The sequence below is a fragment of the Leopardus geoffroyi genome, chromosome B4, assembly GCF_018350155.1.
Source record: "Leopardus geoffroyi isolate Oge1 chromosome B4, O.geoffroyi_Oge1_pat1.0, whole genome shotgun sequence".
In the NCBI taxonomy this organism is placed as follows: Eukaryota; Metazoa; Chordata; class Mammalia; order Carnivora; family Felidae; genus Leopardus; species Leopardus geoffroyi.
The window spans coordinates 92,227,907-92,251,503 of record NC_059341.1 but is presented as its reverse complement, the minus strand read 5'-3'; the positions used below and the strand labels follow the sequence as shown (position 1 = coordinate 92,251,503).

At 40.5% G+C, this 23,597-nt stretch overlaps 1 protein-coding gene across 12 annotated transcripts in view; it reads left to right on the top strand.

Annotated features, from left to right (window-relative positions):
• Nucleotides 1-23,597, top strand: part of GRIP1 (glutamate receptor interacting protein 1) — a 691,488-nt gene that overhangs the window by 513,743 nt on the left and 154,148 nt on the right. For all 12 annotated transcript variants that reach the window (XM_045467228.1, XM_045467223.1, XM_045467232.1 and 9 more), the window contains 2 exons: nucleotides 20,045-20,180; nucleotides 23,055-23,200. In XM_045467228.1, coding sequence (XP_045323184.1) covers nucleotides 20,045-20,180; nucleotides 23,055-23,200 — 282 coding nt within the window. The remainder of the gene's footprint in view (nucleotides 1-20,044; nucleotides 20,181-23,054; nucleotides 23,201-23,597) is intronic.

Genomic DNA, 23,597 nt, shown 5'->3' with positions numbered 1-23,597 from the left:
AATACTTAAGTTATATACAGTGCCAACAGGATACAGGAAAATAGAATTATATATTGTTGGTAGGAATATAAATTTCTTAGAAGACACATTGGTAGCATCAATCAAAATGTTTAAAAATATATCTGGGGTGCCTGGGTGGCTCAGTCAGTTAAGTGTCCAACTCTTCATTTTGGCTCAGATCATGACCTCACAGTTCATGGGATCAAGGCCTGTCAGGCTCCACATTGACAGTACAGAGCCCTTTTGGGATTCTGTCTCTCCTTCTCTCTCTGCCCGCCCCCTGCTTGTGCTCTTTCTTTCAAAATTAATAAACATTTAAAAAATTAAAAATATATATCCACTTTTCCCACCATTTCTGGGAATATATCCTACAGCAATCCTCATCCTTGTGCACAAATATGTAACCATAAAGTTGCCTACCTATAAGATGTGGTAACTTTTGAGAATGATCCCAATTCTATAAAGAAATGCTTTGAAATAATGTCAGTGGCCTCCCAACAACCACTGTCACTATCACTCACTGCCTTTGAGATAGAGAATCATTAGCATTGGAGGAGGGTGACTCTGGGGATAGTAAGGGACCTCTCCCAATTCTGATGCCTCACTGTTGAAAAGTGGGAACTGAGACTCCCTTCAGTCAGCAATGAGTGGACAGGTGATGTGTGGTTGAAAAGGGGCAGGACTGGAAATAATGAATAGCAAATCAGTATGTACAGAGATGTTCACTGAAGCGTTGCTTATAGTGAAATATTGGAAACAACCTAAAATACCTATCAATTAAAGAATGGTCAAACAAATTAGGGCATAGACATTCTAAGAAAAATTACAAAAGTGCTAAAAATATGAAGTAGACCTATAGGCTATATCATAAAAAGATCGCCAAGATATAGTGTTATGTTGAAAACAGAAAATTATGGTGTTGATTATTCCAGTTTAGGTTAAATGTTAGTGTCTGAAAAGAGAATGGAAGTTTCGACATAAATGTTGACAGTGGTCTCCTTTGAGATGAAAGGAGGAATAGAAGGCACCCTCACTCAGGCTTTGCTCCATATGCTTATGTATCGCTTGACTCTTATGCTAGAATATGTAATAACCTGGGTAATTGTTGTAAGTACTGTAATGACAAGCATTGTGTGGATTACAGCTACCTGGCAGAACTATATCTGGGTAGGCACACCAGACCCAACCCTGCAGATGGAGAAGAGAAGGAGGGATCTCTGACAGCTGACACTGCAGAGTTAAGAACCTTCTAAGTATTTATACATGTGTCAAGGAGACCATCGGCAAAAGAGAACAACAAAAATGTGAGGTTGTCACCATTCATATAAGTGGGAGAAAATCGAAGATACGAAACAAAAATGATCACTGGTTTCAAATATTTTATTCCTGTAGAAAAGGGGTCAATGTGTTCTTCATGATCTCAGAGGCATAACTGGAGCTCCTATGTTGGAGGTCACCAACCAGCATCACCCCATTGGCTCAGGGAAGCCTATAGACGCATTTCTTCAGCCAGCAAATACCATGAGGCAATGACTGTTGCTCTTCAGTGTATTTCATGCCCACACCACACCCTCCCACCCAGGTTGCCACAGCCTGTTTCATTCATTTATTGCATCTAGTTAGCACCTGCATTTGGAGTTTTGACCTCTTCTATGAGGGTAAGTTACAGGAAATCAGATTTGGAAGCAACTTAAGGTAGAGCGTAAGTTTAGAAAAGCAATATACATTGCTGGTTAGGAACACAGGCTCTGGAGTTCACCTGTCCTGTTTAAATTCCAGCCCTGCCACCTACTGCTATGTAGACTTTGCCAGGTTATTTAAGTGTCATGCTTATGTATCAGTTTTCCCATTGTATGAAATGGGAGAGTAATGAAGACTAACAAAGTTAATGTATAGAAGCGTCTATATTGGTTTTTTATTGCTAGGTAACAGTATTACCACAGACTTAGCAGCTTAAAATTTTCTGTGGGTCAGTGGGGCTCCTGGGTGGCTCAGTCAGTTAGGTGTCTGACACTTGGTTTCAGCTCAGGTTACATGGTTTGTGAGACTGAGCCCTGCATCAAGCTCTGTGCTAATAGTGTGGAGCCTGCTTGGGATTCTCTGTCTCTCTCTCTCTCTCTGCCCCTTCTTCCCTCTCTCTCTCTCTCTCTCTCTCTCTCTGAAGAATAAATAAACATTTAAAATTTTTTATGTGGGTCAATAATCTAGGTACAGCTTCTTTGGTCTTCTCATAAAGCTGCAATCGAGGTGTCAGCCAGGGCTGCAGTCTCATATGGGACTTGACTGGGGAAGGATCTGCTTCCAAACTCACTTAGGGTGTTGGCTGAATTCCATTCAAGGCTTCAGTTTCTTGCTGGCTGTCAGCCAAAGGCCACCTTCAGCCCCAACATGGCTGTCTGCTTCCTCAAAGCTCATAAGGGTATGAAAGCCTCCAGGTAGATGGGCACTAGTCTTACGTACAAAATCACGTATGTGTAATAGCATACGTGCTGGCACCTTTGCCATATTCTACTGGTTAGGTACGAGTCATAGGTCACATGCACATTCAGGAAAAGGAGCAACACAAGGGCTCATGATCAGGAGCTAGGGATCATAGAGGACCACCCTGTAATCTGTCTGCCACAGCATACTAAATTAAGCTTAGTCCCTATAAGGTCTTTGATAAATGTAGTGTTTACTCACTCATTGAAACTGTCTGAAGAAGACATAGGTAGCTTTCTGAGAAGATTAGTTTCTCACACTGAGAGTATGCAGACAGGTGCTCGATGCTGATTATAGGCACATAGTGAAGATAACCAAATGGATGTCGGTCTTGAACTTGCAGATCATCTGTGATGTAATTCAGTCACCAGGCAAGGTGAAGAACTGCCCTCCTCCTTCATGGTCTCCTCCAGCATCTTCCTGGGTTCATTGCTGCTTTTGTTTTTACATGCTAGCTTTTTCATGTTTACTTGTCTTCACCTGTATACAAATGGGAACTAGAGCATCCTGTATAATTTTCTCTGGGAATTCTGAGTGGCTTTGGTCCCTCTTCAACAGTCAATCTTTAGGAATGGGGTGGGGAGAAGAGAAAGAAATATATTTTACCTTTACTAAGATTGGTAGACTCTCAGGCCCTATATTCAGCTTCTCTCAAAACTCCGAACAGGTTTGTATACCTATACTTCACAGTAAAGGCTGTATAACATTCCTGGGTGTTTCCCAGAAGAGAGAAAGATGACAGATTGGATTTCCAGGTTCTCTCTAGATCTTGCTGCTGACAAACAAGGGTTTCGACTTGTCTGATTCACTCCCCAGCTCAGTCACATGACTCTGTTCTTTGTATAGAAGGCTTATTAAATGTGAACATCCCGCGTGGTAGCCCAGCTTTGGAAGAGAAAAGATAAGTCAGTTCCACTGTGGTAGCACAGAATTCAGAAATGTGTGTGTTTTGTTTTTTTTTTAATGCCTGAGAAGTTACTGATCTAAGACATATAGAGCCTTTCATGTTGATTTCATTAGTGCATCTACCAATCCTATTTCTGCACCGAGTCTCTGAAGAATGAAATGACTGAAGTATCATATGTGCCATACATGCAGACATCCAAACACACCCCGAGACATGTACACACCAGCTCTTGACCCTGTTGTGATGGGGAGAGTGGATGGGAGTGATTGAGGCACTCTCCAGCCATGCTAGTAACTAAATATTAGAAATACGATAACCATAAAGCATCCCTGTTATTTCCTTAATTTAAGCAATTTCCCAGTAGAGTGTTGAGGCGCTAATTGCTTCTGCACTTCTTTAGTTGACAGATATGTCCTTTTTCACCTGGGTAAGAGAAGCAATTATTGTAATGCTCTCCTGGGCTTGGTGAGATATTCTTTAATGGATTTTAAAGGCGTTGGTAGGGCACTGTGCTTTTAAAAAGAAACTGTCCTTTGCTCTGTTCATACTTGATAACATGGGTGGGTATTGTATTCAGACCACATGATGAATCTGTTAAAGGAAAGTATGCAATGGGGCAAAACAGAGGCTCGTAATATTTTTTTAGGAAATATGTATCCAGATTTCAGACATGAGAAAAACGCATTCATAGGTGTGTGTATGTATCACTGGTTGAACAAAAATTAAAACAACCCAAAAAGAGTAGGCCTTTCCTTTAGATATTCAGCAGGGCATATTTCTCAAGGATTTTAACACAAGGTTGTTATTTTCTGGAACCGGTGTGGCCTTCCAGATGAGGAGTTGGCAGGTCCCTAACTCAATACAAACCAGTGAATATTCTTTCACCTGTCAGGTGAAAGTGACTTTCACACTGTTTGAACTACAGTTTGTTTTACTGTTTCATACTTACATTCAAGAAGAAAAAGAACAATAGTCTTAGCGCGTTTTTGTTAGAATTTGGAACTTTTTTTGCCATGTGTCACTTTGGCACCTCGTCAAGCCAAGACAGCACAAGTGAACCAAAGCGATGTAGTAGAAAGAAGGGAATTTAAGGTTAGAGCACCTGGTTTTAAGTTCTAGCAAATGATTTGCCTGATAGGGTATCCTTAGGCCAGTCACCTAATCTTGGAAGGCTTCTGTGTTTTCATCCCTAAGACCCTAGGTTTCCGTGAGAATCAAATGAGAAAATGTGTGCGCCTCTATGAGGCAACCCTTTAGGTGCTATTTGGATGTGAGGTGGTGTTATCCTAGGAAGACCTAGGTTTTTTGGCACCTGAAGCTTGTGCAGTTCGAGGGGAGACAACTCTAAGGAAAAGAATCCAAAACTATCCTTTTCAAATTTTACACAACCGTGCAACCATGGGAACTCAAGGAACCAATGCAGATATGTTTCAAGCAGTTGTTTCCTAATTAGCCCCGGACGAGAACCCTTCCCCTTTGTCTTGCTAATTATTCCTAATCATACTGGTTATGATTTTTCGTTGTGTAAGGTCTGAATTTCTTACTAGAATATAAATTCTTTGAGGGCAGGGACCAAGTCAGTCTTGTTTATTGCTAGAAGGCAAGGTGCCTAGCATTTAGCAAATTGTCAATAAATATGCAATGGAAGGATGGAGGGAGGGAGAGTGGGAGGGATAGACAGGACTAAAACATTTCATATTCGGAGTGAAGCTACAAGACAGTTGGGTGAGGTTGTGTTCCCTACAGTGATTGAGGTACTAATATAAAGGACTGAACAGAAAAGAAACAGTAATGACTCTGGTTTGTCTGTTCATTCCCTGCTGCTCACCCTAACGGGAAGCCTTTTCCCTTGGGACAAGAATATAGTTGTTTCCCATGTGGGGCAGAAGAAAGAGTTGGACCAGGAGGGGGGCTAGGAGAGCAGTCTGTTGTCCTTGTCAGAGTGGAGGAAGCCAAAGGTAGGATGTGGGAGCTGTCCTTGCTGTGGGCAGCACAGCCTCCTCGTGTTCTGAATTGCAGTGAGGTCTCAAGAGGGTTCCAGTAAAACTCAAATTCACTGCAGCCCTGCTTCCTAGCTTCCCCATGGAGAGTCTACGGGGCTCCCTTGATGCCTTGCTTCTTGGTTATCTGCAGTGAGTGCACTATTAGTTTTTCATCTGGTCCTTTATTTGAAATGGATCAAGTCTTATAAAACCAAAGAAAGCCAAATAAGTGCCTATGACATCTGTAACAAAATGAGAGGGACTGATTCACTGGCTTACTGTTATTCAGGTGGCTTGGTGTCTGCCTCAGGATGGCCTTATTTTTCAGCCCTTTTCTCAGTAGTATTTCATTACCTTCTTGTATTCATCGTTTATCAATTACTTTATGATGAGTCTGAGCATTTCTAGCATTCAGTTATATGAGGAGGCAATTGTCGTGTACCGAAAACAGATACAAAGTTCTGCATAACAAACTAATCTTCAAATTTCTATTTCCTAATCTATAAGATCTATAAAATCCTATCCTCTTCACAGAGTTGTACTAAAGGTTAAATGAGATCGTGGATATGAGAACATTTTGAAAAGTATTAGCTGCTTTAAAAGGATGGATAATCTTAGAAGGTGTCAGAAATATTTTCTTATTTTAATTTCGCTATGCAGTCAGGTTGTCTAGCTCGTGCTGGACTCGTGGGTACGGAGGTATCCATGGAAGGAGGAGGCCACGCAAGCATAGCTCTAAGTCCCACTTTGCCCTGATTATTTAAGAAGTCTAATTTCTTGTTGAAGTTTTATCATCCGTCCATTTCCTTTTCACACTGAATGAGACCCCAGTTGTCTTTGAAGCAGCTACAGTGCCTAAGCAGCGTTTAGCCTCCCCATCCTGGGCATTGACTAAGCTACCTAAGCTATTTATGACTAGCTCTCGCTAGCTGCCTGTGCAGCCTCACCTGACATCTGTCTGTCTCAGATGTCCTTCCTTCCCAGAATGCTTCTTTCTTGTCACCCCTCAGCTGGACAAGACCTATCTCTCATACCTTTTGTTCAGCTAGACTCCCAGACCAGGCCAACTGATCACTCTAAGCCAATCCTACACAGTAGCTCTGGCTTTTTATATCTAAACAGCTATGCAACATAAAACACTGGTCAAAAGGACGTCTAGAAAGACATGCAAAAACCCAGCCATATCTTATTAATCTGCTAAGCAATTTTTGGTACCTCTATATCTCCAACTATAAGATGGAAATGATAGTAATATCACAAGAAAATCACCTGCAGGATGAACTTCAACCTCCAACTACACATCTGTAACCTGCAGGAAGCTTTCCTAGGAGCACACGTTGAACGGTTATTCCTCCGGCTCCCAGGCCATTCTGTGGACCAAAAACACTTAATTGAAATAATTAGTGTAGACATTCACCCCTTAGACATGTAGAATGTGAGCTGCAGCAAGGTGAAGGCGGTGATTATTGGTCGTTGAAATGCCAGCACAGTCTGGCAATAGTGGATGCTCAAAAATATTTTTGAACCAAAGGGGCCCACAAGTAGCTACAAGAATGCAGTTAACTTCTCTAGGAAACCAGTGAAAATCAAGGTAATTTCAAAATTAGCTGCGCCGGTCGTTTAACTTGTAGAATCCAGTTTTCCACTGTGTCAACAACTTTGAAAATGTGATGACAACCGCCTACAAGTAAAAAGTCACAGATGGAGAGTTTTTCCCAAAGAAAAACTGCCAGGAGCTCTTAAGACAAGGGCATTTACCGCATCTTCTGCACAGTCCCTTTTGCTGGTCCTTATGGGTTCTCAGATATAAATGTCTACCACATAGGCCATCCTGCTCAGGAAGAGAGGAAGTTTCACTGAGGTGAGTCACTTCCTGTTTTTGGTATTTTGCATATGGTTTCATTTCAATTATTCAATGACCACAAAGGAACATATGAATGATAGGTTGGGGCATTATGTGCTATTTCATGACCCCTCCCTGATATGTGCACAGACTGAGAAATATCAGCCTAGCAGATATTCTGTGATTTTCCTGTGGCTCAAATATGATGCAACTTAAGATCCTCATGGTCTCTTGAGTACAGGAATGTGGTCCAGAGTGATGTGCCCGTGAATTCCCCTAAAATTGTATACCAATTTTTTTCTTTTTTTTTTTAGTGTTTATTCATTTTTGAGGCACGGAGGGACAGAGAGAGACAGGGACAGAGGATTTGAAGTAGGCTTTTCGCTGGTAGGCTGACAGCAGCAAGCCTGATGTGGGGCTTGAACTCTCAAACCGTGAGATCGTGACCTGAGACAAAGTTGGACTTTCAACTGACTGAGCCACTCAGGTGCCCTTAGCAAAACTTTTCTGGGGAGGAGCCCCATGGATTTCATTAGATTCTCAAAGGAATATATGACTTAACAAATGGTTAAATACCACTGCTAATTATCTTGTCTTCTATTCATAACAATCAAAATACAGTAGAAGATTGGTAATCTGCATACCTGGAATTTTTTTATATCCTACTAATAACAACAATAATAATAGTAATACTATGACTAACATATGTATTGAACACTAAATATGTGGCGGGTACTGTATTAAATATAATAATTATTATTAATATAATCTATATTAGATCATGTGTGACATACTATATTTGTGCCAGTTTCTATAATAAAGTAATATCATAAATTCCTTATAAGAATTTTATCACAATTTTCATAACACCCGAAGGGTAAGTACTCTTATTACCCCTATTTTAGAGATAAGGAAGCTAAGACCCAGAAAAATTCAATAATTTGTTAATAAGTTGCGACACTGGGAAACTTAATAACACATTTTGACAAACCATTGATTTTGAAGAAGTGGGGAACTGAAAGAATTCTAGTTCTGCCATATTTTAAAATCAAGGATATTTTTTTCTTGATGCTTTAGGAGACATGTGGCATCTGAATCAGTTACACCAGAATCCACATCTCAGCTTTATCTATTTTTAAATCCTGATCTATTCATCACATAATTTCAGGGGGCTCAGATTTTTATATTCGGTACTACGTATTTATATATTCTCCTTCTCTTGAGGTGCTCTAAGAAACATACGGATATTAATCCAGCTGTCCCCATCACTGTGTAAGATAAATACCAATCATAATTTTGTTTCACATGAATATTTGTGCTGGGTAATATTTATGTGCCGTACATCCCTGTCACTAATCTAACTTACGCTCAGATTCCCAGGGGATGAAAGAAATTCTGGTACATCCTTCATGTCACCACACAGAGGTGGAAAGTACCAGAAGACCTTTCTCTGCAAGTCTGGGTGGCAGGAACCGAGACTGAAAATGCAGCCATTCATCACAGAAACCCAGCTTTGATCCCAGCAGCTTTGCTGAACCAGGGGTTGTTAGGAGGAAACTTGAAATGAGTATTGGAAAAAGCATCTGCTTATTTCCTGAGGGGGATAAACTTCCAAGTGGCACCACTAAAAGTAATATATAGATAAAACTGTAGTGTGAGCAATAATATCCTCTCCAAAAGCAATACATAGATATAGCTGTGGTATTATGGTGTGGGCCTCAATCCCCCTTATTAAAGAAATGGTTAAATAAATAAATAAATAAATAAATAAATAAATAAATAAAATAATAATGATGATGATGATCAACCATGTAAGCTTAGGGAGATAACCCTGTCTACTCCTGTTCGAATTCTGCTCCTTTCTCATTTTGCTTCTGCACTATCCAGCAATAATTCTGTTTGCTACAAGCCAGTGCTCATTGCCGGATCATCATCCCTCTGTTGGGATTGGGGGATTCATTCATTCATTCATTCACTCATTCATTCAGCAGTTACCAGGAAGTACCTACTAATGTGCCAGGCACCATTCTAAGCACTGGACATACAGAGGAGGAAAAACACTATCTCTGTCGTTAGCATTTGGAAATTTATGACTCGTTGCATAGAGTTTTCGTCAATAGTATTTCCGTTTCACTGTTTGTGATCTCTTTTTAAAATTCAACGTAACTAATAGAATTGCAAGAAGTAAAGGGGTTTGCCAGTGCTTATCTTGCTGGATGTGCCTATGGTGGTTGCTTTTAAAATGCCTTTTCTATTTTTATGTTACAGCTATAGGGTGGGGGTCTTACAGACTACCCTCTTTGCTTAAGGTATGATGAAAACTATACCAACACTAGGTGTTTCCCTGATATTTGAATCACATTTTACTTCTCTCTCTGTGACATTATATCATGTGACTACCCCCTCTCCGAGGAGGCACAACAACACAAACTTTGTGTCATTTTCCAGATTCCTCTTCTTACGGACAGACATCAATATCCCACCAAAAAAGTTGGAATCCTTGAGGTCCTCTTGTTCCTCACAGATCCTTGCTCCCCACACACTGATTTGTCTCCCACTCAGGGCAGTTCTTCCTCAATATATCTGGAGCCCGTGCCATCCATACAGCTACGGATGGATTTCAGTCTCTCAGGTGTTTCCTACCTGTTTCTAAAAACCCACCCCACCTTTATTGTTTTGGCATCTGTCTACACTCCAATTCTTAGCCTCCCTGATACTTAGGTGCGGACATGAAACAAGTTCTTGCCACTGGACTATGAACAGAAGTAGGCCATCTTGGCTTTTAAGAAAGCCCTTTTGCCCCTTCAACCGAGTGAATGGAGACAAGACAGAATCCTAGGGCAAGAGTTTCTAAACTTTCTCTGTTGACAGCCCTTAGTGCCTCAGTAATTTTTTCATAGTGGCTCTAGGTGAAATGAAATATCAATAGTTCCATTTATTAGGTAGTGACATCCAAATGGTATAGTACATATTGCATCCTAACCACTTAATAGACATTTGAAAAACAATACGTATAAACTGGAAGAACCAGAATACTTAGTAGTGGTACGTGTGTGGTTACTGGGCATCGCACAGCTTCTCAAACTTCCAAATCAAATTAAAGAGTGGCAGCCTCATTTCCTGTTCCACATTGATTTTCACGTGGAACTCCCTTTTTCTAAAACCCAAAACCTAACTTTGGAAAGATAGGACATCAACAAAAGTGATATAATATGAGCCAATGTTGAGCAACACTGCTGGCAGCTGGTACATAGTGTTGTGTCTGAAAGATGTCAAGTATGGCTCTATGCTCCTCAGAAATTTACAATAGTCCATGGTGCTCCTGTGAGTTCACTAGGGAACCTTGAGGCACCTTAGTGCGCAGTTTGGAAACCAGAGCCCTAGAAGATGACAGAGTCATAAAATTGAAAAGAGCGGAGATCCCTGAACCATCACGTGGAGAGGAGCTGACTAAGGATCAGGAACACCCACCTTAGACTGGCGTATGAGTCTCTGTTGTGGTCGAGCAATTACTCATTTTTCACTTTGTTGACACAGCAAAGCCTAACTTAATTAATGTATCACTGAGGTGGCTTCTAGTGGTTCTCCTTGACTCAAATCTAGTGACTTTTTCCCCGGTGCTTCGTGCCATCATTTCCAAGTCTACTGCTTCACAGTAAATAAAAGGCTTACCTTTCCTAGAACGTAAATCTGAACACTTCCTTTGTTTGCTTCCCAGTCTGTTTTCTATCAATTTTCCTCATGCACCAAACCCTAAATCAGAGTCTCTTAATCTCAAATACATGTTAGAATCACCTGGGAGCTTTAAAAAAAAAAAATGCCTATGTCCAGTTCCCCACCTGCAAGGATTTGCATCCAATTGAAATGGACCAATTCCTTGAAAAGCACAAATGACCACAACTCATCACAATACGACATAGTTAATTTAAATAGTCCCGTAACTATTAAGGAAATTTAGTTTGTAATTTAAAACGTCCAAAAAGAAAAATGTTCAGATTTAAATGGCTTCCTTGGAAAATTATACCAAATGTTTAAAAAAATAAGCATCAATTCCACATAAACTCTTCCATAAAATAGGAAAGAAAGAAATGTATTCCAATTCATGTTTTGAAGCTAGCATTATTATCCTGATACCAAAACCAAAGATAGTACAGAAATAAAATTACACACTATATCTCTCATGAATATAGATGCAAAATAAATCCTTACCAAAATATTAGTAATAGAATCCATCAATTACATAAAATGAATTGTATATAATTAGCAAGTGAGATTTATTTCAGGGTTGCAAGATTGGTTTAATATTAGAAAATCAGTGCAATCCAGTGCATTATCACATTAAAGAAGAAAAATCACATGATCAATTAATCAGTGCAAAAAAAAATTGACAAAATTCCTACTCATCATGATAAAAACCCTCAGAAAAATAGGAATAGAGGGACACTTCCTCAACTTGACAAAGAGTATCTATGAAAACCCACAGCTGACATAATGCTTAATGATGAAATATTTAATGTCGTTCCCCTAAGATAGGGAAGAAGGAAGGATATCCACTCTCACTACTCCTATTCACCATTGTGCTGAAAGTGCTACCTCATGCTTTAGGTAGGAAAGGAAAATAAAAGGTATACAGTTTGAAAACAAATAAAATTGTCCTTTTTTGCAGATGACATGATGGGCTATACATAGAAAACCCTAAGGAATCCACAAAAACAAAAACAAAACAACAACAACAAAAACTCCTTGAACTGTTAAGTGAGTTCAACAAGACTACAAGATACAAGATAAATATACAAAAATCAATTACATATTTATTTATTTATTTATTTATTTATTTATTTTAATGTTTACTTATTTTTGAGACAGAGAGAGACAGAGCATGAACGGGGGAGGGGCAGAGAGAGAGGGAGACACAGAATCCGAAACAGGCTCCAGGCTCTGAGCAGTCAGCACAGAGACCGACGCGGGGCTCGAACTCACGGACCGCGAGATCATGACCTGAGCTGAAGTCGGACGCTTAACTGACTGAGCCACCCAGGCGCCCCAAAAATCAATTACATATTTATATACTAGAAATGAACAGATGTACATCAAAATTAATAACAATATCATTTGCAGTTTTCCCCCCAACGATGAAATAATTAGGTGTAAAACCAACAAAACATGTATCGGACTTGTATGCTGAAAACTACAAAATGCTGATGAATTAAATCAAGGAAGGTCTGCCTAATTGGAGAGACATAACATGCTCATGGATTAGAAGACTCAACGTAGTAAAGATGTTTATTCTTTCCAAATTGACATACTGGCTTAAATACAAGTCCTTTCAAAATACCAGGAAAATTTTTGTAGATAAAGATAAGAGTATTCCAAAATTTATATGGAAAGGCAAAGGAACTAGACTAGCTAGAACAATAAAGTAGGAGGAATCAGCCTACCCAATTTCAAGACTTATTATATAGTTACAGTAATAAAGTCTGTGTGGTATCTGTGGAGGAATAAATACATCAGTGGAACAACATAAAGAATCCAGGAATTGACTTATTTTTGGAAAGATGCAAAAGCAATTCAGTGGAGTAAAGATAGCTTGTTCAACAAATGGTTACCGAAGCAAATGGCCATCTATAGCCCTTTGCCCTCAAAAAATATATGAATCTTTGACTAAGTCTCACACTTTATGCAAAATTTAATTCAAAATGGCTCAGAGACTTAAATGTAAACCATAATATTATAGAACTTTTAGAAACTGTAGAAGTATAGGAGAAAATGTTCAGGATCTAGGGCTCAGCCAAGAGTTCTTAGACTCACTAACAGCATGACCTGTAAAAGGAAAAATGACTGATTGGACTTCATCAAAATTAAAAATGTTTGTTCTGCAGAAGACCTTATTAAAAGGATGAAAAGAAAGTCTAAGACTGGGAGAAAATATTTGCAAATCTCATAATCAACAAGGGGTTAGTATCTCGAATATATAAGCAACTCTCAAAACTCAACAGTAAAAAAGTGAACGATCTAATTAGAAAATGGGCAAAAGACATAAAGAGACATTTCACCAAAGCAAATATGCAGATGGAAAATAAGGACACAGACACACAAAAATGTTCAACATTTCCCATTAGGGAAAGGACTCAAATTATGCAAAAATAAAAACCACAATTAGATATTACTGATACACCTATCTGCATAGCTAAAATAAAAAAACAGTCACAACATCAAGTACTGGACAGGATGTAGAAAAACTGATATTTCATACACTGCTGTCGGAAATATAAAATGGTATGGCTACCTTGGAAAATGACTTAGCCATTTTTTAGAAAATAAATGTACAACTAGCATATGACCCAGCAATTTTACTGGACATTCTCTGGACATTTATTCCAGAGAAATGAATAATTGTGTCCACACAAAAACCTGTGCCTGAATCTTTATAGCAGCTTTATTCACAATAGCCCTACACTAGCAGCAACCAACACATCTTTCAAGAGTTAAATGGTTAAACAGACTGTGGTATATCTATGCCATGGACTCCTACTTGGCAATAAAAAGGAACCAACTATTGTTACGGTATGGAAAATTATACTGAATGTAGAAAGTCAACCACAAAGTGTTCATACTGTGGAATTAAATTTACTTAGCATTCTTTAAATGACAAAGTTATAAGCATAGAAAATAGGTCAGGGGTTGCCAGGGGTTAAGGAAGGTGTCCAGGGAGGAGACCAGTGGGTATGGCTATACCAGGTAATATGAGGGAACTTGTGATACTGTATCTTGACTGCATCAATGTCAATAAACTGCTTGTGATATTGTATTACAGTTTTGCATGATGTTAGCACAGGGGAGAACCAGACAAAGGGTCCAAGGGATCTCTCTATAGTATTTCTTAAACCTGCGTGAGAGTCTACGGTTACCTCAAAATTAAAAGTTTAATTTAAAACATTCCCATCAGGGGGTATTCTGATGATTTGTTCTCGGTTGATCCCAGGCATTGCTATTTGAAAAGCTCCCCAACTGATTCTCCCACGCAGCCAGAATTGACAAAGTGCAAATTGAATTGATGGATCTCCTCTCTCCAGAACCCGTGTAATCACCTACCATTAACCGTTCCTGTGCCTCTAACACCTTCCCTCCTCCATTCGCTGAACTGAGGCTGTCTTCAGAATGGCTCAGGGATAGTTCTTCCAGGGAGCCATTCAGAGCACTACTTGCTCAGCCTGATTAGGGGTCCTCCCAGGTTGCACCTTTATTTACTTTTGTCATAGCCCTTGTCACTCTTTGTTGTCACCATCATTTTTTGTTCCCCCACTTTCAGCAACTGTTGAAATTGTGCACTTTGTGATTCCCTGTTCATTTAGCCCCTAAAATTTAGGGACTTGCCAACAATTAGAGTTGACTCTCTTTTTCTGGTCTAAGCCTATATTTCTTTTTTTAAACAAGCAATGAAGCAAAAATGTCCAGGCACCAAGAGTTTTACAGAACAAAATAAGATTCTTATGCCATACCTTTATTTCATGCAAACCAGTATTACAAAACTCTAAGACAGTCTAATGATGGGTTCTGAATGCCATATGTCTATGCTACTTCTTTTCTTTTTTCTTTGTCTTCCTTTCTCTCTTCTCTTCCGTCCCCTCCCCTCCCCTCCCCTCCCCTCCCTTCCCCTCCCCTCCCCTCCTCTCTTCTCTTCTCTTCTCTTCTCTTCTCTTCTCTTCTCTTCTCTTCTCTTTCCTTTGGTATAGCCAAGCAGATCCAGACTCTGACCAATGCCTGGGAGGCAGAGACGGAGGCTTTGTCAGACTTCGCACTCCAGGCTCACGCTTCTGGGGTATCTGGGGAGATACAATTAGTAATGTAACATCCAGTCACAACTCCATTAACTCATTCAGGTTGGCATCATAGGGCGGGCTCTCTATATTCTTTAATAGCAACATTAAACAGGTCTACTTTGGGACCATAATTTTTCACAGAACCTTTACAAGGATGCATGTTCCATTTTTGCAATAGTATTAAATAGATCTTTTGTCCAAAAAATCTTATTGGCATTTTTATTGATATTGTGAACTTCATAGATTAATTTAGGGAGGATTGACATATTTTTGATGTTAGATTATGCTACCCACTGGAGTATTAGTTCCTAGATGGCAAGGATTTTCTCTGTTTTGTTTGGTTTCCAAACTTTTTTTCAGTTTTGCTCAGTCTCCAAAGCCTAGAACAATGCCTGGCATATAGTAAGCACTCAGTTTTTTATTGAATGAATGAGTAGGATGCTTTTACATTTTTTCTGATCCTATGTTCCTCAGAAGTGTTTTTGAAGTTTTCTTCACATACATCTTGTAGGTTTTTCATTAAATTTTTTTCATGTTTTATTTTTTTGGTTATTGTCAACGGGTTTTTTTCCCTCTGTGATAACTTCTAACTGGCTATTTGTTTATACAAAGGATATGGTTTTCGGCATATTAATTTTGTAACCAATTTTCTTATTTGCAAGAACTTCTCAAAATTCTCTTGTTTTCACCAGGCATCATTGTTACTTTTCTTAAAACTTTCTGGAGTTTAGCAATTAAGAGTATTGAATTATAAATCCAAGGAAAAACAGCAAACAACTAAATCCTACACTGACAGTGTGATTCTCGTTGGTTATGTTGAGTGAGTACTCCTACAGAAGTAAACCTGCAATTTCTTTGCTAAGATCACTAAATCTGGTGATTAAGGAAGATGCCAAGTCCAGAACCATCTCACTCCTTGCCAGCTGGGCATCATCTATTCCCTGTGCTGCTTACTAACTTGGGAACACTACTGTCTTCGCTACATTCTTCTTAATTCGGGGAGGGATGTTTGCAGTTTAAATCATGAAGAAATTGTCACGATGTATTGACTTGTCCGAGTTCCAGTGTTTCACTGCAGAGTGTTGTTAAGTAATCTTTGATAAATACGTGAACTCATGCAAATGAATGCATCGTTCATCATTTCTCTTTACTATTACGCCATTATGCAAACATTAAACACCAAAAGATACATAAAATGATTGATTCATCTAATGCAGAGTGCAGGTTAGCAGAAAGTAAATTCCAGAAGCATGTTCCTCCCTCTTCTGACTGCTTCTTTTCTCCTGTTCCCTTCAAAACACCAGTAAAAGATTTCGTCAATCCTTGAGGGTCTAGAGATACCTACTTGGCAGTTAACATTCTTGTGATTCAGCGCATTTTCTTGCAACAATATTCTGTCTTTACTCCTGAGTTTTGCCTAATTTAGATTCCTCCTTAGTCTGTTCTGCTCAGCTAATCCTGATCGATAAATACAGACAGATTAGACAGGAGACAAAATTGTGAAATAGATGTTGCATTTGGAACACTGAGCCTTCACTCTCTATTGCAGCCAGGACCTTCTCTTCTATGGCCCCCGTAGCCCAAACCACACTCTGGCATGCTGGTCTGTGACTCCTTTGCCTCTGTGACTAGGCTGTAAGCATCTCTAACTTTTCTCGTCTTTCGAGTTTCATCGTCTCGCTCTTCGTAGGCACTCAGTAAATACTTGAATCAATGAATGTACAAATTACTCAATTAACTGGTACATCAGTATTTTCTTTCTTTCATGTTATTAAAACTGGCTCTTGGGGAAAGATTTGAAACATTTTAAAATTAAAGGGTAATTGTGGCGCCTGGATGGCTCAGTTGGTTAAGCGTCTGACTTTGGCTCAGGTCATGATCTCATGGTTCGTGGGTTTGAGCCATATATCAGGCTCTGTGCTGATGGCTCAGAGCCTAGAACCTGCTTCGGATTCTGTGTCTCCCTCTCTCTCTGCCCCTCCCCCAATCGTGCTCTGTCTCTCTCTCTCTCTCTCTCTCAAAAAATAAATAAACATTAAAAAAAATTGTTTTCATTAGAGGGGAACTGACCAGTTCACAAGGAAACCCAGATGGGTTTATATTTTAACACAGATTAAATTAAAGGAATTAAGCTTTTTCTATGGGCTGCTTGGGTGGCTCTGTTGGTTAAGCGTCAGAGTCTTGGTTTCAGCTCAGGCCGTGATCTCCTGGTTCGTGAGTTCAAGCCCTGCATCGAACCCCACGCTGACACTGCAGAATTTGCTTGGGATTCTCACTCTCTCCCTCTCACTCTGCCCCTCCCCTGCTCCCTGCCCCCCCCCCAAATAAAGAAATAAACTTAAAAAAAAAAAAAAAAACAGGAGTTAAGGTTTTTCTAGATTTTCAGGATTCAGCCAGAAGTCTGGTAAGGACCTCGGTTCCTTCTGGAGAAAACTACATTGTGCACATCCCATAAAGCTGCACCTGTGCACTGGTAGCCCATTTTATGCAGGAAGCATGTTCTTGAAAACCTGAGTAGAAATGAAAATTTTATTAGTTAAGATTTATTTCTACCTTGCCTGGTAGTACTGTTTCATCATTGCTTCTTTGCACATTTCTGATTGACCTTTGAGATTTGACCTTGAGATGGGCCCTTAAAGAACTATGCTTCTAATTCTTCACGTACAGACCTATAACCAAATGCTCAAATGATCAACGTACATATTTAGACAAAATGCGAAGAGTTCTTTTGTTGGGCAGAATCGTTAAGCACATTATGTCTCTGTAATGTGAACAGTCCTCATCTGTTATGTAGTTCTCATTACTTTAATTACTTAACCTGATTTTTAAAATAATTTATACCTACCCTTCTGCCAAGAAGTACTTATAGCAGTTGTTAGGTTGACCTCTTTAAATACCAGTTGGGCCTATGTATGTTTTTATGGGATGTAGAAGGGGTTGTTTTATTCTGTTTTAAAAGGGCACAGGTTAAATGCACCCAATGATGGAATTTTGTTTCAAATGCGTCTGTTCAGTGATGTAAAAGGCCCTGTGCTTTTACGCACATGACAAGAATTTTGATTATTGAATTTCAATCATTATTTGGTCTCTCATACGAAATGTAATGAATGAAGCTGACAGCATTCACACTCTTCCTTGGCTTTTACTTTAAAAAGCAATAACAGCTCATGTATGCAGGGTCATGAGTCTGTCATGAAAAAGGGTGTATTTGCGTGCTAAGGTCACAGGACCTGGGAATCTTGAAAGCCTTGCCTGGAATGATACTCAGTACATTGCTGAGGAAATCAGTGTCCTGCCCCCCTCGCATTCCTTCCTGGAGTACTCTGTTCTCCGTCCAAGATCCGATGAATGATCATCCCTTTTATTAACATGATTTGATTTTTTTCATCAGCTAGTGGGATAGTATACCAGCAGCAACAATTTAAGAACTTTTATGATAAGCATTCATATAGATTTTTGAAATGATAATTAACTCTGTTATGTGTAATTAAGGAAGGGGAAGAGGTAGGCCGATACCTTTTTGGTTTCTTAACTTCGAAGAAGAAAGTCCATTCTTGCATTTTTTTAAATTTTTTTAATGTTTTTATTTATTTTTGAGACAGAGAGAGACAGATTATGGACAGGGGAGGGGCAGAGAAAGAGAGGGGGACACAGAATCTGAAGCAGGCTCCAGGCTCTGAGCCGTCAGCACAGAGCCCGACGTGGGGCTTGAACTCACGGACTGTGAGATCATGACCTGAGCCGAAGTTGGACGCTTAACCGACTGAGCCTCCCAGGCGCCCCCATTCTTGCATTTTAATATGAGACTCTTTGATGTCCTAGAAGTTGATAACTCCCGAAATTCATAATGTGAGTCGGGAGGAATTAGAAAGCTTGAGTTTCCCGTCCCTACCCAGAAAGTGTGTATGCAGAGGGGGAATAATATAACAGAGAATTTGAAAACAGTGCTGATCAGAATTGACATCTGGATAGGTAAATGTTGACTCGACTCATTTTTACTTCTGAAAGAAAGGGTATTCTTAAAGCTTTCTCACTTTCTGTTGTGCCTAAAATCAGAAGACTTGGGTTCCCTCTTGGTGTATAGACATTGTCTGGATAAGATCTGTGAGATGAGGGATTTATGGCAGTTATCTGGAGTTTCTGAGGACCAACACCACCTTACCATATTGTGACACATTTTGGTAAGAAGTGATGTGAGTTGTTACGTGAAGCCATTGTACTTTGTTTTCTGAAAGATAGAAAACAATGGAGTCAGTAATATTTTTTGTTGAATCTGTAGAAAGCTCTCTTCTCTTGTGCCCATTGGCTTATTCAGCTGAAATGTACCAGGAACTTGAGGTCTGCTGCTGCATGATAGGTGTTACTATTTAAAATTATTTTGGAAGCCCTTGGGTGGCTCAGTTGATTACGCGTGCGACTCATGGTTTCCGTTCAGGTCATGGTCTCACGGTTTGTGATATCAAGCCGGGCATCGGGCTCTGTGCTGACGGTGTGGAGCCTGCTTGGGACTGTCTCTCTCCCCCCTCTCTCTGCTCCTACCCCACTCGCATGCTCTCTCTCTCCAAATAAATAAACTTCAATAAATAAATAAGTCGATTATTTTTTGTTGTATTATTATTTGAAACTCTGTTCTGGGCCCTTATGTTACAACTCTCTATTGTTCCCTTTGGAGTTACAAGGAGAGAAACCAGAGAAAGTCCCTTGAGGATGGCAGAAAACAAAGGGCAAATATCATTGTTTGTATCTAATCCATGTCAGACTCTTTGTTGTGAACCTAGAGTGGATTACCCACTGGTACCCATTTTAATAACCTATAACGGGATATCTGCGTCGACTTTATCTGCACGCACGTCTTTACGAGACACGCTACAAACTGCAAGGGAAAAGAGGCCACAGACCTTTTCTCGTCCAAGAGAAAGTGGAAAGAGTTTATGGGAAGGAGTCCCTTCACCATGCGCAACTGCGCCTCGTACTTCTCTCTTTAATAAGGCAAATGCTTTTCTCTTAACAGAGGAATTCAAGGGCTCCACCGTGGTTGAGCTGATGAAGAAGGAAGGCACTACCCTCGGGCTGACGGTATCGGGCGGAATTGACAAGGATGGCAAGCCACGCGTGTCTAACCTGCGGCAAGGGGGAATTGCTGCCAGGTAACTCCCTCTCGGAGAAACGTGGGAAAGGGAACACAGGGTATGACTAATCCAAAAACCGAAGCTCCATCAGAAACAGTCACTAATAAATAAATGACAGCTGCCATCTGCCGGGCAGAAGCACACCCGGGCGTGTTTGTAGAAGCTTTTCTGGCCCGTGCCAAGTCACCGGGGAGCCGCCTGGCCCTCATAAGACTTTAATTTTAAAACGACTTTGTGGCTCCAGTCCCCAACTATGCCGCTGGACAGCAGGCGGGCTGTAGTGGGACTGATGCACTCCAACCATGTAAATGGAACAGATGGCCCGTATCATGCGTATGCAGGGAGCGCCCGTGCAGGGATGTGGTAAGCCTACAGGAGTAGGGAAACCCAGCTCCGAGTTTCTAAGTGACGATTTCGCTTGTCTCCCATCTTCTCTGCTTTTCTACTTGTGACATTTCCCTTTTCATCAAGACAAAGATGAGGTTTCCAAAAGGATAGGAAGCTTAGATGGGGAGGTGTCGTTCTGTCCTCGTGCGATGGGCTGCAGACTGCACTCGCTCTTGCCAAAGGCAGAATGTCCTGCGTGCTGGGTCCAGGCGGGCTTGCCTTATAGACAGATTCAAAATTTACTTCAGATGCGATGGTCAGGTTTCGTTAAAAGTGAGGTTAATGTATCTTAAGTCCTGGACACCAATAGTCTTGTCCACGTAATCGCAAAAATAGTTTGGGCCTTCTTAACCTTACAAAGGATCATCAAAAATAGTGATTACTTTTGGTGATCAACCCATCTGTACAATGTATAAGCTTAAGCCAACTGACTGCTTCATAATCTGAGGTACTGTTTATGAAATAGGCTGATGTCAACACAGGCACCGTCATCTCCTTTTTTCACTAGGAAAGAGATTTCTTTCCACACCGACAGCTTCCTTTATTTTATAACAGTCATGGCCAATCTCTGATGCTAGGGTCTCATATGTCTCCAGAACTTTTCATAGGTAGGCCCTGTAGCACGGGTAAATAGGGCGAAGATCTTCAGTTGTATTGATGCTATAATTAAAAGTATTGTTGGGGCGCCTGGGTGGCTCAGTCGGTTAAGCGGCCGACTTCAGCTCAGGTCATGATCTCGCGGTCCGTGAGTTCGAGCCCCGCGTCGGGCTCTGTGCTGACCGCTCAGAGCCTGGAGCCTGTTTCAGATTCTGTGTCTCCCTCTCTCTCTGCCCCTCCCCCGTTCATGCTCTGTCTCTCTCTGTCTCAAAAATAAATAAACGTTAAAAAAAATTTTAAAGTATTGTTGGCATTGTCAACTGTGGAGACTGCCCACATGTCCACCGATGGATGAATGGATAAAGAAGATGTGGTATATATCACAATGCAATGGAGTATTACTCGGCCATCAAAAAGAAGGAAATCTTTCCGATTGCAATGATGTGGATGGAGTGAGAGTGCATTATGCTGAGCAAAATAAGTTAATCAGAGAAAGACAAATACCATATGATTTCATTTATATGTGGACCTTAAGAAAGAAAACAGATGAACATATGGGAAGTGGCGGGGTGGGGGGGGGGAGTGAAGAGAGAAACAAACCACAAGAGACCCCTAATGGTAGAGAACAAACTGAGGGTTGATGGAGGGAGGTGTCTGGGGGATGGGGTAGACGGGGGATGGGCATTAAGGAGGGCGCTTGTGATGAGCACTGGGCATTGTATGTAAGTGACGAATCACTGAATTCTACTCCTGAAACCAATGTTGCACTGTCTGCTAACTAACTGGAATTCAAATAAAATTTGGAGAAATAAAAAAAAAAAGTAACGCTGTGCTGGTTATATTATCAATGACCAAATTAGTCATTGTTTAAGGCACTACCATTTTATAAGTAGTAAAGGAAAATAATTAAAGATAAGAACTCTGCCCTAAGGGGGCTGATAATTTACTAGAGAAGATGGGTATGAACAACATGAAAAGTTTGGGAACAATAACAGCATTGCCACAATGTGAGCATCATCACAGAGCGTTGGGTGGTTATGTTGCCCAGTGAGTTAGTGAACCCGAGGGAGGAAGGACAGCATGGACCGCAGGCTGGCACAGATGAGGAAAGCTTGCGAAAGAGGAATGATTCAGGCCAGACTTAGGTAAAATAAATGCATACATGTTTCTGTTTGGGGAGAAGGTATTATTGAAGGTCCTTATCCGTGACGCGAATTTTAAGTACTGTCTTTGGTCTCATTGCTTGCTCTTGCCTTAGAAGTAAAGTCTGCCTAAAACCCCCAAAGTAGCCATGGTTCTTCTATGGTGTTGAAGAGAGGCGAGAATGGTACTGAAACCCAATGCTTTCATTGTAATTTGTTCTTTTTTTATCAGCCCTGCTGTAAGCATTCAATAGCAGAACAAGCGGACCCTCTCCTTAGCCCTCAACAAACTCCCAGTGCAGATACTGAGAGCTAGGAAATGTCCAGGAGGCAGGCAGCAAAAATGAGAGAGAATGAAAGGAAAGAAAAAGTCTGGGCATGCCAAGATCTGAATCATCTGTTTCTAGAGAACCAAACTCTTTATGGACAGAGCAACCAAAAACCAAAAAACAAAAAACAAACAAACAAACAAAAAAAAAAAACACAACAACAACAACAAAACAAAACAAAAAACCCAAAACCTCTTTATTTTATTTCATGTGCTCTTTAAAAACAAAAGAGGGAAAGAGTTAGGGAAAAAAAATGAGAGACCATAGCAGATCCAATAGAGGGATATTTCAAAGTATCCCTCCGTATCCTAGGAGGCAGGGGCTCCTGCCAGGCAGGCCTCCCGGGCTTACGTGCATTTGCAGGAAGGGAAAGTGGAAAACGGGGGCAGGCCTGGGGAGAGGACGGGTCCACTGAAGCCACCTTGCCTATTTTGCAGAAGCGATCAGCTGGATGTGGGTGACTACATCAAAGCAGTGAATGGGATCAACCTGGCCAAGTTCCGCCATGATGAGATCATCAGCTTGCTGAAGAACGTTGGGGAAAGAGTGGTTCTTGAAGTCGAGTATGAGCTGCCACCAGTCTGTAAGTAATCACAATTCAGGGGCGGGACAGCTACGCCACCCCTCTGGCTAAAACAATTCGTTCTCCATGTTTTCCCTTTTGGCATCGTTGTCTCATTACAGGAGTGATAGAACACCGTTTCTGGATATTTAGAAATTATTTAAATTGATACACCTATAGCCCACTCCGGAAGAATCAAAAAGAGCTCAGAGAACAATAAAATTATACAGGACTCGTGTTCCATTAAGGTCATCTGTGTGTATCACCATTTGTAAGGTCTGCACATTAAGTTCAATCCAAGCTCTGCACAGAGGGACGAGGATTAGGAAAAGCATGTGTAATGTGTTCTGTGTTGATTCTTGTATAGTTATGTTAATTTCTGAAGCATGAAAATTGATTCAAAGCACATTCTTACCAA